The sequence below is a fragment of the Lynx rufus genome, unplaced genomic scaffold, assembly GCF_022079265.1.
Source record: "Lynx rufus isolate CCGP_SWC_20201006 ecotype Redwood Valley unplaced genomic scaffold, mLynRuf1.p SCAF_13, whole genome shotgun sequence".
In the NCBI taxonomy this organism is placed as follows: domain Eukaryota; kingdom Metazoa; phylum Chordata; class Mammalia; order Carnivora; family Felidae; genus Lynx; species Lynx rufus.
Window position 1 is genome coordinate 32,563,267 of NW_025814827.1, and position 16,540 is coordinate 32,579,806.

At 48.1% G+C, this 16,540-nt stretch overlaps 1 protein-coding gene across 1 annotated transcript in view; it reads left to right on the top strand.

The window, feature by feature from the left end:
• Positions 1–10,391: 10,391 nt before the first annotated feature.
• Positions 10,392–16,540, top strand: part of PLA2G4E (phospholipase A2 group IVE) — a 55,299-nt gene continuing 49,150 nt past the window's right edge. Inside the window, exon 1 of the mRNA XM_047074498.1 lies at positions 10,392–10,571. Within this exon, the coding sequence (XP_046930454.1) occupies positions 10,392–10,571 (180 nt within the window). The remainder of the gene's footprint in view (positions 10,572–16,540) is intronic.

Here is a 16,540-nt window from a genome sequence, read left to right on the forward strand (position 1 = left end):
TTGTCTATCCTGATGTTATACCACACTGTTTTGATGGCTGTAGTATGTAGTCCATTTTGAAATCAGCAACTGTGAGCCTTCCAACTTTGTTGGGCATGAATAAGGGTTAAGTAACTTAAACTCAAAAGTGCAAAGCCAGCACTGGAACTGGAGATTTCCTTTCCTTTCCTTTCCTTTCCTTTCCTTTCCTTTCCTTTCCTATTCTTTTCTTTCTTTCTTTCTTTCTTTCTTTCTTTCTTTCTTTCTTTCTTAATGCTTATTTCTGAGAGAGAGAAAGAGAGAGAATGAGTGGGGGAGGAAGAAATACTTCAGGAGAGAGAGGGAGACACAGAATCCTAAGCAGGCTCCAGGCTCTGAGGTGTCAGCACAGAACCTGACGCATGGCTCAAACCCATGATCCGTGAGATCATGACCTGAGCTGAAGTTGGACACTTAACCAACTGAGCCACCCAGGCGTCCCTGGAGGCTTTAAAATCAAGCCAGGCTGTCACACCACACTGCATGTTTGGGTACTTACTTTATGGCATGTCCTACTGTACAATGAAGAATTAACCATACCTGAACAGAGGTCAGGCCTTTGCTCTGGGCTACTGAGCGGTGATCTCTTCATCCCTTGAATGGCCTGCCTGACAGGAGTGTCTTTGTTTGCCTGGGAATCTGGCCACTGCACAGGCTCGTAGTGTGATTTGTGATGGGGACTCTGGAACAGTCGGTATTAGTTGCTGCCTCCAGAAGAACTGGGACTAAAGCCATGAGCCTGACAGACCAGTGGGGTTGGAGACCAAAGTCAGCCACATGGGCAGTATGTGATCAAGCCCCAGGAAAAACTCTGCACAAAGGCTCAGGTGAATCTCCCTAGTTGGTAATATTCTGTGGGTATTGTCACACACTGTGGTGGATGAGGGCAACACCGTCAGGTCCATGACTGTGTGGGGACGGCATGACTGGGAGTTCCGTGTTTAAACCCCTCCTAGACTCTGCCGTGTGCATCTCTCCCTCTGGCTGGCTTCAGTCTGTACCCTCTCAGTGTCAAATAAACGGTAATTGTAAGTAGAGCTCTTTCCTGAGTTCTGTGAGTCATTCTGGCCAATTATCAAAGCTGAGGTGCTGGGGACCCTGGAATTGGTAGCCAGCTGATCTGAAGTGAGGGTCATCCCGGGACCCCTGAACTTCCAGCTGGTGTCACGAGGGCTCTCTTGTAAAGGGGATGTTCCCTCAAGCTGCAGTTTGGTAACTCCCTTGCAAGTGGGGTCGGAAGTCCGGGGCAGACTTGGCAGTCTGGAGGACTCTTCCCTCAACCTTGAGGTTTGGCTGACTCAGGGCACCTATGTTCTGGGGACTGACAGGGGCACAAGTAGGAAAAAAAAAAAAAGAGAAGAAATAAAGAAAGACTTATTCCATTTGGGGAGCTTTCGCTAAAGCCAGAGAGAGCCAGAGTTCTGTGCGTCCCAGAGCCGGCTGGACTGAGGCTCAAGGCCACCCCTGATGCATGAGTGTGCATGTGTGCGTGTGAGCAGGTTTGTCTCCCACTGCCACCGCCCCCCAACTAGCTGCTGTTACCCCAGGCTCCCTGATTACCTGAGATCTCATCAGCCCCATCCTGATCCGAGTGAGGCCTACAACTCAGGCAGCTGTCAGGCCCACCCACAGTCTCCATGTGGATTGTGCAAGGCTCTTCCTGCAGCCTGAGGGCCCCTCCTGGGCAAGGCCCAGACCCAGGGCTTGTCTCAGGGACAGGAAGGCCCTCCAAGCTGCCTCGTCACTGCTCCTGGGTCTGTGCTGGCAATCTGCTCTCTGACCAACACGGCTTGTGGCAGTGGGGATGCAAAGAGTGAACTGAAGGATATTTTATTTTCCTGTTAAATTTGATTTAACAAGGTATAGACCAAATGAGAATAACAGTATAAAAGTAATTGCTTGATAAAACTCAACACAAATGCAAGATTTATGAAAAGTTCTTAATATGTTAGGAATGGAAGGGCATTTACTTAACCAGATATAGAGTATCCGTGATGCTTAATTCTATGTCAACTTGGCTGGGCCACAATGCCCCGATAGTTGGTCAAACGGTATTCCAGATGTTTCTGTGAAAGTGTTTTGGGGATGAGATTAACATTTAAATCAGTGGACTTGAGTGAAGCAGATTACTCTCCACGACATGGATGAGCCCCATCTAATCAACTAAAGGCCTTAATAGGACAGAGACTGACCTACCATAGCAAGAGGGAATGCTGCTGGCAGACTGCATTTGGACCCCTTGCAACTCTTCCCTGAGTTGCCAGTTTGCCAACCTTCCCTGCAGATTTTGGACTCACCAAGCCTCCATGATTGTGTGAGCCAATTCCTTACAGTAAATCAATCTCTCTCTTCCCCTCTCCCTTCCCCTTCCTCCTTCTCTTTCTCATATATATGTTTATGAGGTTCTGTTTCTCTGAATAACCCTGACTAACACAGTATCTATTAGAAAGAAAAAAACTGCCCTGTCATCCTGAATGGTGAAATCTTAGACTAATTTCCATACAGTTCAGGAAGACCAGGATGCCTGCCAACTCCATTTCTTGATAACTGTTTCCTGGAGCTCATTTCTGTTTCTGTGGGCTGGGAGTCCAGGCATGACGTAACTGGTTCTCTGCACTCAAGCTGTGGGCCAAGCCATCACCGGCAATCAGCTCAAGGCTCAGCTGGGGAAGGGTCTGCCTCCAAGCTGACGCAGGTCAAGCCGGCAAGACTCAGGTCCCCATGGGCTGTTGGCCTAAGGCTGTCCCCTGGTTCTCTGTCACTAGGCCTGTCCACAGGGCAGGTCACAACACGGCAGCTGGCTTCATCAATATGAGCAAGCAAGGAGAACCACAGAGGGGGCCCGAGGGACATTCTAGGGAATGAAAATGACCAAACTCTGTGACAGATCAGATTCAGGGATATAAGGGCTGGGGGTGAAGATCCAAAGAAGATGCTGAAAGAGTTTGCAGCCTGAAAGAACCGTGGGTGGTGAGAAAGATGAGGAGCTTTAGACTTCTGGGCTTTGTGGTGGGCTTGGTTTAAGAAACTGTCCTGTGGTGAGTTACCTTACAGGAATGTGCTCAGAACCACAGCCTGGCATTTTTGAGCATTAAACTCGGGAAATGCTCTGGAGGACGGGAGCAACAAATGCTGACCCACAAAGTTCTAAGGAAGTCGGGCCCAGCTGTGGTTTCAAAAGGCACAAGGTAGCAAGGAAGAGAGTGACCAGGCTTCCAAAACCCACACAGTCAGAGTTCACAGGCCTGACCAGATCTCAGACCTTTTAGCTCATCACTCTTACCAAAGATAGAGAACTAACACCTGAGGATGTGATGGTGACTTGTCCAAGGTCATGTGACAGGCTCAGGACACTTACTGTTTATCTTGTGGTCATTACCCTTCTTTTAGGAATGGTACCCATTTCCTTGTGAGGCTCACCCCTCACCCCCACTCAGCCCACGAGCTTAGGACTCTCTCCCACAGCTTTCATGCCACGGTGGGCCTGTGGCCTGGTCTGGCCCTCAGAACAGCATGCTGCATTCCCCTGGCCACAGAGACTGGCTTAGAGGCAAGTATGTGGCCAGCCAGACACCAAGAAACTTTTTTAGGGCTACAGAGGTGGGCACTTTCTCCCACTGGACTTGAGCCTGGGCAGATGTGAGGCTGAAGTGAGTGCCACCATCTGGCCCTGAGGAGGGAAGAGCCTGTCTGAGGATGGAGGGAAGACAGGAATCAGGCTCAGAGGTAGAGACACTGTGCTGTGTCACCAGTGTCAAGTCCAAGTTTAAATCAGTCCCCTTCCTGACTGTTCAGTCATTCATTCCAGTGGATTCCTCCCCCGACCCAGCCACCATTTTTTGGCCTAATCTCACCTCAGTGGGGAGTTTTGTTGCCCACAGTCATGAATCCTAACTAATATACAAGAAGAGATAGTTTAATGGAGAGGAGAATGTTGGATTCAGAACTCTGAGGTGGGAGAAAAAGTAGGCCTTTGCTTCTAGGCAATCAATGAAGACTTTTAGGATCAGGTATATTCCCTAGAGTAACCTGTGCGCACATGCCCAGGACACACATATGAGACTGTGGCAGCACTATTTATGGCACCAAAAAGCTAAATCCAAATGGCCATCAATAGGGGAATGGATAAATAAGTCAAACAGTAGAATACTATACAGCAAGGAAAAGTAATGAACTATGGCTTTGCACATTGACGTGGATGAATCTCAAAAACGCGACATAGAGTGAAAAAAGAAAGTACGATTACATTTGGATTAGTACCCAAATATCGAAAACTTGGCAGTATATTACTTAGGGGATATATACATCCGTAGTAAACATACAACAAGAGTTGGGAAAATGACAAACACAAATTCGGATTAGTTGTTATGCTTACAGAGAAGTTATGATTACACAGAGACACACAGGAGCTTTAAAAGCGTTGGCAATATACTGTGTCTCCAGCTGGAGTGGTAGGGGTGGTGAGTACTTGGGCACATGTGTTTTATGACTTTTGACATCAAATATGTGAGTGTGCATGATATATATTCTTTTGTATTATGAAACATTTCATAATAAAAATAAATAGAAGAACCAGGATCAATATCCAGGATGCCATCACAGCAGCCAACAGGAAGGTGTTTCCACACCTGATCTGGCAGCTCACGAGCTGAACATTTCTAAATGTTTGCATTTTCTTATTTAATTCTCACACTACCCCCATGAGGTAGGTACTGTTCTGAGAAGTAAGTTGTGGGGTGAGAGGTAGGTACTGTGCAGGTTGGGGGGTAGAGAGTCCATGAAATAACTTGACCAAGTCTACAGAGCCAGCAAGAGAGGTAGAGCCAGGATCGGAACCTAGGACTCCTGCAGAAACCACATGCTGGGCCACCCCGTGTACTGCCAAAGCCCATCCTTGGAGGCTGAACAAGCCCCCCATAATTCTCATTCCCAGTGCTGAGCTCTAGTAGCTTCTGGATTGGCAGACATGTCACAAACCAGGAGGCCTAAAGAATGTCTCATCTCCCCACAGGCTCTAGAACAGCTGAATCTGTGTTGCAATTTGGGTCCAAACTGCCCAGGACTGGAAGGGAAAGTCACCCTGCTTGAGACTGAGGGAGTTCCTGGGACCTGGGAACTTCAGTGCAAAAATGTGGAAAATCCGAGCATACCAGGAAAGGTTTGTCATCCTAACACCTGGTCACGAGCAGTAAGCAGGACAGAGGACAGGCTGAGCTGACATTGTGCTGATGCAGGGAGCTGGAGAAAACACCACATGACTCTTGACCTTTAGGTGTGTTAACCCATCCACTAGTACAACATGACCCAATAAATGTCTTAAGGCTCGACTGATAGAAAAACGTGTCCCCCTTGTGTAAATGGACAAGAGAAAGCGGGAATGCGTGTCCCTCCCTCATCAGCAGAGAGAGATGTGGGAAGAAGAGCTAGAAGCATTTGCCTCCCGCCCGAGAGCCACAGAAGGAAGCACAGGCTCTTCTCCAGCTCCAGCCCTCCTTAGGGAAGGGTCCGGTCTAGAGGGAATGACCCTTGAGTGAGCCATGAACAGTGAGGCGCCTCCCATTGTAGAAGGCGCTAGAGACCAGGATTGGGGGAAAGCTCTGGAGTCTTGAGAGGATTATTGAATTTCTGTTAGTCTGTTTTCTCAACTCTAAAAGGAGACAATAACCACGTCATAGCCTTGCTGTAAGGATTACACAGAACACTGTATGTGATGAAGTTGCTCTAATATCTTGACACACAGGTACTCAATAAATGAGAGTTGTTATTTTTAATGTTGTATCATTATTTTCGACATGGATCTGTATCCTGATTGTGAGATTAAGACGGAGCAGTTTTATTTATATAAATGTCTCTGGTTCAAGTCAAAATTACATCCTGGGTTGTGACACTTGATACAATGCTTGGTTTGAAAAGCAGACAATTAACTTCTAAGAGGCATGGTTACAGTTCAGGCAGCCACCACCAGGGGACTTCGTTGCCCGATGACTAAATAAATAAATAAATAAATAAAACTAAAAATGAAAAGGCATGAAGTGGTAAACTGGAAAGTACACAGAGCATACTCATCACTCTGTAAACCTTTGCACAAAATATGCTTTAAAACCTTATCTTTCTAGTTACTTTTCCACGATTAACTGCCCTAGCTCACGCTCCTTTATCTTGCCACATTTTCACAATTTACTACCCTTTGTCCAACTTAGTCTGTAAGTGTTTGGCTCTATTTCTTTAGATCTTCGTTTTTCTTGTGAGGGTTCCCTTGTACGTGTTTTTTTGTTTTTTGTGTTTTAACCTATTTCAATTTGTGTTTTTCTCTTGTTAATTTGTCTTTTTCTTTTTTTTTTATTCAAATGAGTATAGTCTTGGCTTCAGGAGTAGAACCCAGTGATTCACTCATCTCTTACATATGACACCCAGTACTCATCCCGAAAAATGCCCTCCTTAATGGCCATCACCCACACCACCCACCTCCCCTCTAGTAGCCTTGAATTTGTTCTGGAGCTCCAGCCAAGAACTTAAGACAAGTAGAGGAAAACCTCGTCCTGCCCGCCACTATAATAGGCAAATTTTCATGGCCCACTGAAAAGACTTGATTCTAATGAAAGCAAATAGAAAACCAGCTCAATATTATTCTATTGAAAAATCGATCAAGTAATTAAATTGGTTTGATTGAATTTGCTCAGAAAAGTACTTTTTTCCCTTTCTTATTTAAAATGTTAAATTTACATAAATTTATGTATTGTTATGTAAATTTAAAAATACATTCCCATTATAAGCAACTGGAACAGGACAGGGATATAAGCCTCCCCTCCCCTTCTCTGATTTCCATTTCCCACTCCTATTATCAATTTTAGGCTTTTTTTCATTAAACATTTTCTTTTCTTTTTTTAAAAGTGTTTATATATTTTGAGGGGGGGGTGTAGTGCATGAGCAAGCATGAGCCAGGGAGGGGCAGAGAGAGGGGAAGAGAAAAAATCCCAAGCAGGCTCTGTGCTGTCTGCACATAGCCCCACACTGGGGCTAGATCCCACGTACTGTGAGATGATGACCTGAGCCGAAATCAAGAGTCAGAGGCGCAACAGACTGAGCGACCCAGGTGCCCCTCATAAAGCATTTTCTAGAAAAAAATTCATCAACACTAGTATACTTCTCATTAAGATGCTTATATTTAGCAGAACGAAGTCAAAACTTCCTCCACATTGTAAAGCAGATGGATGTTAAGGCCACACAGCGGGGCCACATATGTTGTCCCTAGTAACTGCCTCAGTTTATTCTGTCACCGCTCGCCCTTAAATGCTGTTACGTCTTCGAATCATCTTCCACTTTCCCATTGTGTCCTTTCTCATCAGCATTTATCAAGTCCCTGGGCGGCACACTTTGCCCAAACACACTCCCTTCCTTACATGAGGGAGAAGGCCACACAGGCGGAAATGAGCACAGCAAGACCAGCTGTAATGGGTGCGGACGGGGAGCCGTTATAAATATTTAATTGTGTATATATTTAAGTTTAGAACACATTTTCTGTTAGGAACAATGCTGATCTAAGCCATTCTGGGCCAGCATCACCAGGAACCCTGGGCCACGCTGCAGCTCAGGGGAATGGGACCTTCTGCAGGACTGGTGGGAAGGGGGCCCAGGGGCCCTCAGGGGTTTCTGGACACAAGCTGCCAGGGCAAGAACATGTGTTTTGGCTGAGGTTGAAGTTCGTTTGCTTGCCTTTTATTTGTAACATGTAGGAGGTGGATTTTGCAGGGGACTAAGCAAGGGAAGCCTGGAGACATTCTTTATAAAGATTTCTTTTTATTTATTTACTTATTTTTGTATAGAGAGAGAAAGTGCAAGTTGAGGAGGGATAGAGAGAGAATCCCAAGCAGGCTCGGCGCTGTCAGCAAAGAGCCTGATGGGGGGCTCGAACTCACAAACGGTGAGATCATGACCTGAGCTGATGTCGGATGCTTACCCGACTGAGGCACCCAGGTGCCTGTTACAAACACTTCTAAAAGAAAAACACATTCAGATACTCCCTGACACAGATCTGGGAAAGGTGTGAGGGCTCCTCTGGTCTTCTCACCAGGGTGGGGAGGGGGAGCCCCACCAGCACTAATGCCCCAGTGGGTCTGCAGGGAGGGGCTCCAGGACCCAAGTATAAGCAACCATAGTGGCTGGCAGTTTCAACTACTGTGACACTAGGGACACTGCCCAGTCACCTTCTGACTCGTTTCTTTTTTTTTCTTTTGCCAGTTTTATTGAGATACGATTGACAAATAAAAATTATATATACTTAGGTTGTTCAAGGTTATTTTTTTTTAACATTTATTTTTGAGACAGGGAGAGAGAGAGAGCATGAACAGGGGAGAGTCAGAGGAAGAGGGAGACATAGAATCTGAAACAGGCTCCAGGCTCTGAGCTGTCAGCACAGAGCCCGACGCGGGGCTCGAACCCACAGACCGCAAGATCATGACCTGAGCCGAAGTCAGACGCTTAACCGACTGAGCCACCCAGGCGCCCCTCAAGGTTATTATTAAAAGGTGTACAGTGTGCTGCTGAGGATCTGGTGTTGTCTTCCCTGATTAACTTCCATCCTCCCTGGTGGACAGGGGAGGAAGGACACCTTTGTAAATGTATGTCCTGCTTTTAGGCAAATAAGGGGAGGGCAGAGAGCTTTTCCTGTATCTGCTTCTCCTCACTTGCCTTTCAGCTGGAAATAATCCTCAGGCCATGTGGCAGATTTGGGGTGGGGAGAGGTGGGTGCAAATTGTGCTACTCTTCAGCACAGACAGAAAAGTGACACTTTACACACGACTCTAGTCAGTTGGACTGTGGTCTGGCTGCTGCTGGGTTTCTTTCCTTTTTTTTTTTTTCTTTTCTTTAATGTTTATTTTTGAGAGAAAGAGAGAGAGTGTGAGCGGGGGAGGGGCAGAGGGAGAGGAGACACAGCCCGAAGCAGGCTCCAAGCTCTGAGCTGTCAGCACAGAGCCTGACGCAGGGCTCAAACTCATGACCTGAGCCGAAGTCAGACACTCAACCGACTGAGCCACCCAGGCACCCCTGCTGCTGGGTTTCTGATAGTGCTGCTTAGGCCAGAGACAGTCTCCACTGGAAAACCATGGCCTCGGAAAAGAGAGACTTGAAACGGGGGAGCTCATGGGGTGTCCCAACTAGAGAGGATGCTGGATCGCTGAGAGCCAACACAGAGAGACATGAAAAGACACACATTTTGAATGTACATTCAATTTTTTTAGAGAAAAAGAGAGAGTGTGTGAGTGGGGGAGGGGCAGAGAAAGAGAGAGAATCCTAAGCAGCGCAAAGCCTGAATGACCATTACCCTGGTCATGACCTGAGCTGAATCAAGAGTCCAACATTCAACCAACTGAGCCACCCAGGCACCCCTTGAACGTACATTTTATTTTACTTTTTTTTATTTATTTGAGAGAGAGAGAGAGAGAACGAGCAGGGGAGGGGCAGAGAGAAAGGGGGACAGAGGATCTGAAGCGGGTTCTGCAAGGACAGCAGAGAGCCCAGTTCAGGGCTCAAACCCACGAACCGCGAGATCATGACCTGAGCCGAAGACAGACACTTAACCAAATGAGCCCCTGAATGTACGTTTTAAAGCCCTTGTAAACAGAACATACCAAGGGTTTGGGTTTTGTTTTTAGTTTAGTGTTTTTATTTTTACCACGGAGCTATGATGCATTCTCTTTCAGATGCCAGACACAGCATCTGTATTAAATCAAAGAAAGAGCTCAAACGAGAGACAGATTAAATTATTAAATTCTCTTCTGGGCTGTACCCCCCTCCGTCAGCCCTGAACACCAGGCCAGGTATCTATTTTCGGGGCTCAATAAAGAGATGCAGGGGTGTCAGCCAAGAGCCAGAGAGTGACTTCGCCTCCATCAGGGGCCAGACAGCCTCAGCCACTTCGCCTCCAGCCCTGCCTCCTCCTGCCCTCCCCACTGACATATTGAGTTTCACAACGTTAAAAATAGCTGCTGAGCTGTGAGAAGCTATCTCTGAGCCTGGATCCGAGCTCAGAAAGGCAGGCCTCCCTCAACCAAGAGCCGCCCTAGGTGAGCCTAATTCTAGCTCCCTCCAGGCTTTTCACACAGCACAAGAACAGTCTCTTCGCCAAAATAGAACCGGAGTGGTTGAAATATTCACAGAAATGTGGGATTCTTTTAGCTAAGCCCTGACTTCTTTCACCTCCTTAATAATTCATCAGGCTTATTTATCTTCGGGAGGAATCCAATGGCATTGCTTCCACGTTCTTGCAAAACTCCCTTCAAATTTCCTGAGGATGTTCAGACACCTCGCCGTGAAGGACTAGCCCCACCTCCACACAGCCTGCGCTGAGCCCCAGTGAAGGGGACGCTGCCTTAATGACTCTCCAGAGCTCGGAAGGCTGTCCTGGCCTGGGAACTGATGTGTTTGCCCCACAGGAGCTACAGGGGGATGAAGAGAGCAGGTCGGAAAGAAATGTCAGTGAGTTTGAGCACACACAGGACCTGGAAACTCCCAGTCTCCCACCTCTGCTTCCCACGGCCCTTGGGGGCTCTCAGGTATGTCTGCGTTCCTGGCTAGAAGGTTCCTAGCTCCTTAAATTTTACCCCGACTTTGCTGGCTCCGAATAAGATCACCTGCATCACCATAGAGTTAAGAAGCTGTATTTTTGTTGATTTCCTTCTTTCCCAGAGGAATCCCTTCACCCCCACCCCCCCTCACCTGTCCTCACCTGCCTCCTTGACCCCAAGAGCTGTTAACTAAAACAACTACACCTGTGTACGGAGTGCATTCCAAGTGCCTGACGCTCTGCTGGGGAGGGATTAGCATTTCTGTTTGTTGATGCGACCGAGGCTCAGCGGGATTGAGGTCACACACCTCGTCAGTCCAAGGGAGACCTGGGCTGGAAGATATTTCTATTAATACGATCCCGAGGAGAGTGGACAAGGACCTAGCAGGGTGTCTGACACAGAGTAGGTGCTCAAACCGCACAATTAGCACCGTGGCAGAGCAGGGTCATAAATGTTGGGGAGAATGTGTAGATTTGGCCTTCCTGAGGAGCCCCCCCCATCGGCTAGTGAAGAGAAAACCTTGAATAAGTAAGTCCCGTTGGTAATTTAGTGGGCTACAAAAATTGAACAGTGTCTGTAGGTAATTCTCAGTGGATCCAGATCTGCCCACCAGCTTCTATCTGGGTGAGTGTGTGAGCTTCCTACAGAGGCTCAGTGACTGGAGAGGAGTCAAGGTTCTTGTATCCTTCTGGCAGCTACATTCTCAGCAATGGTGCCAGGCTGACTTCTACAGCCATAAGCCTCTTCCTCCTGTGGGCCTGCACCTCGCTCATAAGGAGCACTGGTCTCTTTGCCTCCTATAGGGCTTTCTGTCTCTACCTCACCCTCTTTCTGGCCCCAGCTTGGTGGGTCCATCATGGGCTTTGACCCTGGGTCCACTTGCCTGGCCCCGATAGGCCCCACATCGTAGCTGTGGTTGTCAACCAGCTTCCACCACGCAAGGCGACTGAGGGCTGCTGGGGGGATGACCAATCCTCCCAATCCTCCCAAGCATACCACTCTACCTCTTGACCAGGCTGACTGCCCCATACAATCACCAGGACCCCTGCCAGTGACTCCTCTCAGAGTCACAAGTGAAGAGTGGTCAAGGCTCCCACCCTAGTGCTTCCCTCAACCTCCCTGCCCCACACCCTTCCCACCATTCCTGTAACCCTTCAGTCCTTGGGGAGCACCCACCAGTTTTCAAATAGCTCCTCATCTGCCCCCTGTTCTAGTCCTTGAAGGGTTTCCCTCTAGGACCACCATATGGATTAGACCTTTGTCTTTCTAGATCCCCATTAGAGGCCAGCATTACTAGGTAGCACATTGTCATCCAACAATACTTCAGCAAAAATCAGTTTATCAGACTAGCTTTGAATCAGTTTTCAGAGTCACCACTTCCTGCACTGGATTCTTAGGTAACTCTTCCTGTGGCTTGTTACACCTCTCTCGTCTCGAGAAGACCAGGAACCACATCTGGAGCACTTATTCATTGGTTGAACCAATATTTATTGAGCTCCTACTGTGTTCCCAGTGTTGTTCTAAGAGTGGGAGACAGAGCACTGAGCAGGTCAGACAAGATCCAACGCTCCTGAAACTTACATTCTAATGGGGGAGATAGACAATAAGTAAATAGATGACTATTTCCATGTCACAGGTAGCAGAACAAAATATGTGATAATGAGGGACTGGCAGCAAGGAGAGGACCTCAGTAGGATGGTAACATTTGAACCGAGACCCGAACAGTGAGAAGAATGGTGGGAAAATGTTCCAGAGAGAGCAAATGCTAAGGGCAAAGGCCCTGTTGAGATGGGCACAAGGTTGATCTGTTCTGGAAACAGAGAGAAAACCAGTGTGTCTGGGGCAGCAGAGATCAGGGAAAGAGGGGGAGAAGTTGGTGGTAGAAGATGAGGTCAGAGTCTTAGGCTGGCCCAGATGCTACGGAGGTGGCTCTCGTGTCATTCTGAAGCAGTGGGAAGCCACTGAAAGGTTTTAATCTGAAGTTCGACTTTGTTTGATTTGTGTTTTACACGGATCACTTTGGCTGGTCTGTGGAGAATGGGCTGCCTGGCAGACAAGAGGGGACCCAGGGAGACAAGTGAGGAGGTTTTAGCTGCAGTCCAGGAGAAAATGGTGGAGGATTGATTGGTGGCGGTGGACAGCAGAAGTGGACAGATTCTGGATTTTTCAGGAGGCAGAACTTACAGGACTTATTGATAGATTGGATGCTAAATAAGACATCAGTGATGTCTCCTAGGTTTTTGCCTTAGCAAGTGGGAAGTACACTTACTCACAAAAGTGCGAAACAGGTTGAGGTGGAGGGTACTGGAGGTTTCTGTCTCGGACATTTGTTTTTTTTATGTTTATTTATTTATTTTGAGACAGAGAGTGAACAGGGGAAGGGCAGAGAGAGAGAGAGAGGGAGAGAGAATCCCAAGCAGAGAGATTTCAGCACTGTCAGTACAGAGCCTGATGCGGGGCTCGATCTCATGAACTGCGAGATCATGACCCAAGCAGAGATCAAGAGTTGGACGCTTAACTGACTGAGATACCCAGGAGGCCCTTGGAAGTTTTAAATTTGAGATGCCTGGGGCACCTGGGTGGCTCAGTAGGTTAAGCGACCAGCTTAAGCTCAGGTCACGATCTTGCAATTCATGAGTTCGAGGTCCGCATGGGCTCTGTGCTAACAGCTCAGGGCCTGGAGCCTGCTTTGGGTTCTGTGTCTCCCTCTCTCTGCCCCTCCGCTGCCCCCTCCTGCTTGTGCTCTGTCTCTCAAAAATGAATAAACATTAAAAAATAAATACGTAAATAAATTTGAGATGCCTGTTATTTACCCAAGTAGAGATGTCAGGTGGGCAGCCTCAGGTACTCAGGAGACAGGGTAGGAAGATAATCCGTTTAATACATAAAGCAGAGTATAGATGATTTTTAAAGCCACAGAGCTGGATGAGATCTCCAAAGGATGGGATGAAGAGACGGAAGAGAAGAGGCGTGAGTTTGTGAGCTCTGCTTCCCACTTTTGGGATGCCTGGTGGAGGCAGCAGAGCTGGCAAGGGGGGGCAGACAGAACAGGCAGCCAGTGAGACTGGAAGAAGCCAAGGAGGAGGTGGTGTCCTGGGAGCCCAGAGACTTTCTCTATAAATGTCCCACGCTATCATCAGAGTAGGTTATCAGTAAAAAGCACAAATTTTGTGCCACGTATTCATGTCTTGTCTGGCATAGACCTGGAGCATTGAGAAATGGGCCGCTGCCTGGCCAGCTGGCTGGCTGCTGGCCTAGGAGCCCACACAGCTCTCGTTATCTCTGACATCAAGGCTGATACCTCCTGGCTCCAGAGGCCTGGCGAAATCGGGCCCCACCCCTGCTGCTTCCCTGCTCCTGTCACATGCCCTGTGGCCCCGTGCCCACCCTTCTCTCCTGGCAGGGCTCACTGACTCGGTGCCGCCTGGTGCCGCCTACCTGGCATGAGGCAAGCTCATTCCCAGCTCTTCTCCTGGATTCTGCAGCTTCCCCTCCTGGAATGTTCTCCCTTCCATCCTCCTGCTGCCTTTCCTTTCAGGCCCAGCTCAGGGCTCAGTTCTCCAGTCTCTCCCCACCTGCCCTCTACTCTGCTACTTGGTGGATCGCCCTTCAGGACCACCTCTATGGTTACACCTTTCCTGGCCGGGTGACTGAAGCCCACTGGACGCCCCTGCTCTGCCCTTCAGATCTAATCCATTTTCCTACCGTGTAGGGTCTGCCTCGAAATCCCTCTAGCATCTCACCACTTCTGTCCATCTCTGCCCCTCACCCTGGCCCAAGGCACCATTTCCCATCTGAACCACCGCAGCTCACCTTCCCACCTCTAGTCTTGTCCCCTCCAATCCCCACACGGTAGCCAGTGATTTCCTTCACATCACTTCTCTGTTTAACATCCGTCAGTGGCATCCAATCCCTCAGGATAAAATACCAAATCCTTACCAAGTCTTTCAAGGCCTCATGTGATTCAGCCAACTGCCCACCTTCCCAGACATTTCTCACCCAATCACTCCCTACTTACGATGCTCCAGACACACATGTTCAGCTCCTAGATGCGCCAGCTTTTACCACCTCTCGGCACATTGCACGTGCTGTGCCTGCAGCCCACACGGGACGAACTCTGATCTGGCTTTAGGTTTACCTTAAAGACTGTTTCCTCCAGTGGGGCGCCTGGGTGGCTCAGTCAGTTAAGCATCCGACTTCGGCTCAGGTCATGACCTTGCGGTTTGTGAGTTTGAGCCCCGCATCAGGCTCTGTGCTGACAGCTCAGGGCCTGGAGCCTGTTTCAGATCCTATGTCTCCCTCTCTCTCTGCCCCTCCCTAGCTTGTGCTCTCGGTCTCTCTCTGTGTCTCAAAATAGAATAAATGTGAAGAAAAAAAAAAAGGCTGCTTCCTCCAAGAGGTCATCCCTGATTCTTCCCACAATCAAAATCAGGTACCCTCTGCTAGTGTCTTTTTTTTTTTTTTAAGTTTCTTAGAGAGCAATTGGAGTGGGGGTAGAGAAAGAGGGAAAGAGAGAATCCTAAGCAGGCTCTGCACTGACAACACAGACCCTGACGTGTGGCTCGAACTCATGAACCATGAGATCATGACCTGAGCTGAAATCAAGAGTCAGACACAGGGGCACCTGGGTGGTTCAGTTGGTTAAGCATCCGACTTCGGCTCAGGTCGTGATCTCGCTGTTCATGAGTCCAAGCCCTGCATCAGGGTCTGTGCTGACAGCTCAGAGCCTGGAGCCTGCTTCAGATTCTGTGTCTCCCTCTCTCTCCCCTCTCCCACTTGCACTCTGACTCTCTCTCTCTCTCTCTCTCTCTCTCTCAAAAATAAACATTAAAAAAAAAAAGAGTCAGTTGCCTAACCGACTAAGCTACTCAGGCACCCCACTTCTAGTGTCTTTTATAGCACCCTGTGCTGTTCCTTGATCAGACTTATCACAATTTATAACTATAAATTCCTTTCTACTTCCTTGCTCATTGCCTAGCAACTGTACATCACGGAAGAGCAGGTGCTGCATCTGTTTTGACACCCAAAACCTACAGCATGGCACCTAGCACTAATAGGTGCTTAAAGCACATTGCCATCAACGAACAAAGCTTTCTTTGACTTCTCCAGCTCCAACTGATCTGTAGGTTCTTTGCCTTCCAAGTGCACTTATAGCTGGCTCTTCCCAATTTATTTGTTTCATAGCAAAAGCAATAAAAATAGCAATAGCTATAATTTGTTGAGGTTTATGACGTGCCAGACTCTGCGTGCCATGTATGCATACGTGCATGTGCATTTCTTGACAACAATCCTGCGAAATAGGTACTATTAACGTCACTTTACAGATCATGAAAATGATCCTCAGAGAGATAAAGTAATTGCCTAATGCTACCCAACGAGTCAGTGTCACAGCCAAGATGCAGATTCAAGCCTCTCTGACTCCAAAACTCTTCTTTCCTCTACATTTATCTGTTGGTGTTGTCTCTAGCTGGCCTGTGAAATTTTGTTGCTGTTGTATTTTGTCAGTGGCCTCTTTGCTTTGTGGTGGTGGTTGTTGTTTGTTTGATGGCTTGTTTGGTTTGGTTCTGGTATCTTCCACTTCTACATTGCAGGTGCTATGTTAATACCTGCTATTTATGAGGGTGTGTCGGTGGGCAGGTGAGAGCTGTGCAGGACAAAAGTTCTGTATTTCTGTCAAAGTCGCCCTGCAAGGTGAGTGCCAGGGCTGGGTATAAGGACGGTGGAATGGATGGCCACCCATAGACCTTGACCTATGGGGGCCCAAAGGTCCACTTTCCCCTAATATCTCCCCCACCAGGCCAGGCTGGCCCTGCCCCTCCCTCCCCTCTCTTCCTAGTGAAATTCCCACCACTGGAGTTGTTTATATGCGTGACTGTCGGAAGGCCTCTCCCATAGGCTTGTCAAGTAGCTGCAGGGATTAACAAACTGTCCCCTGGATCTAGGGCAAGGCTGGATAG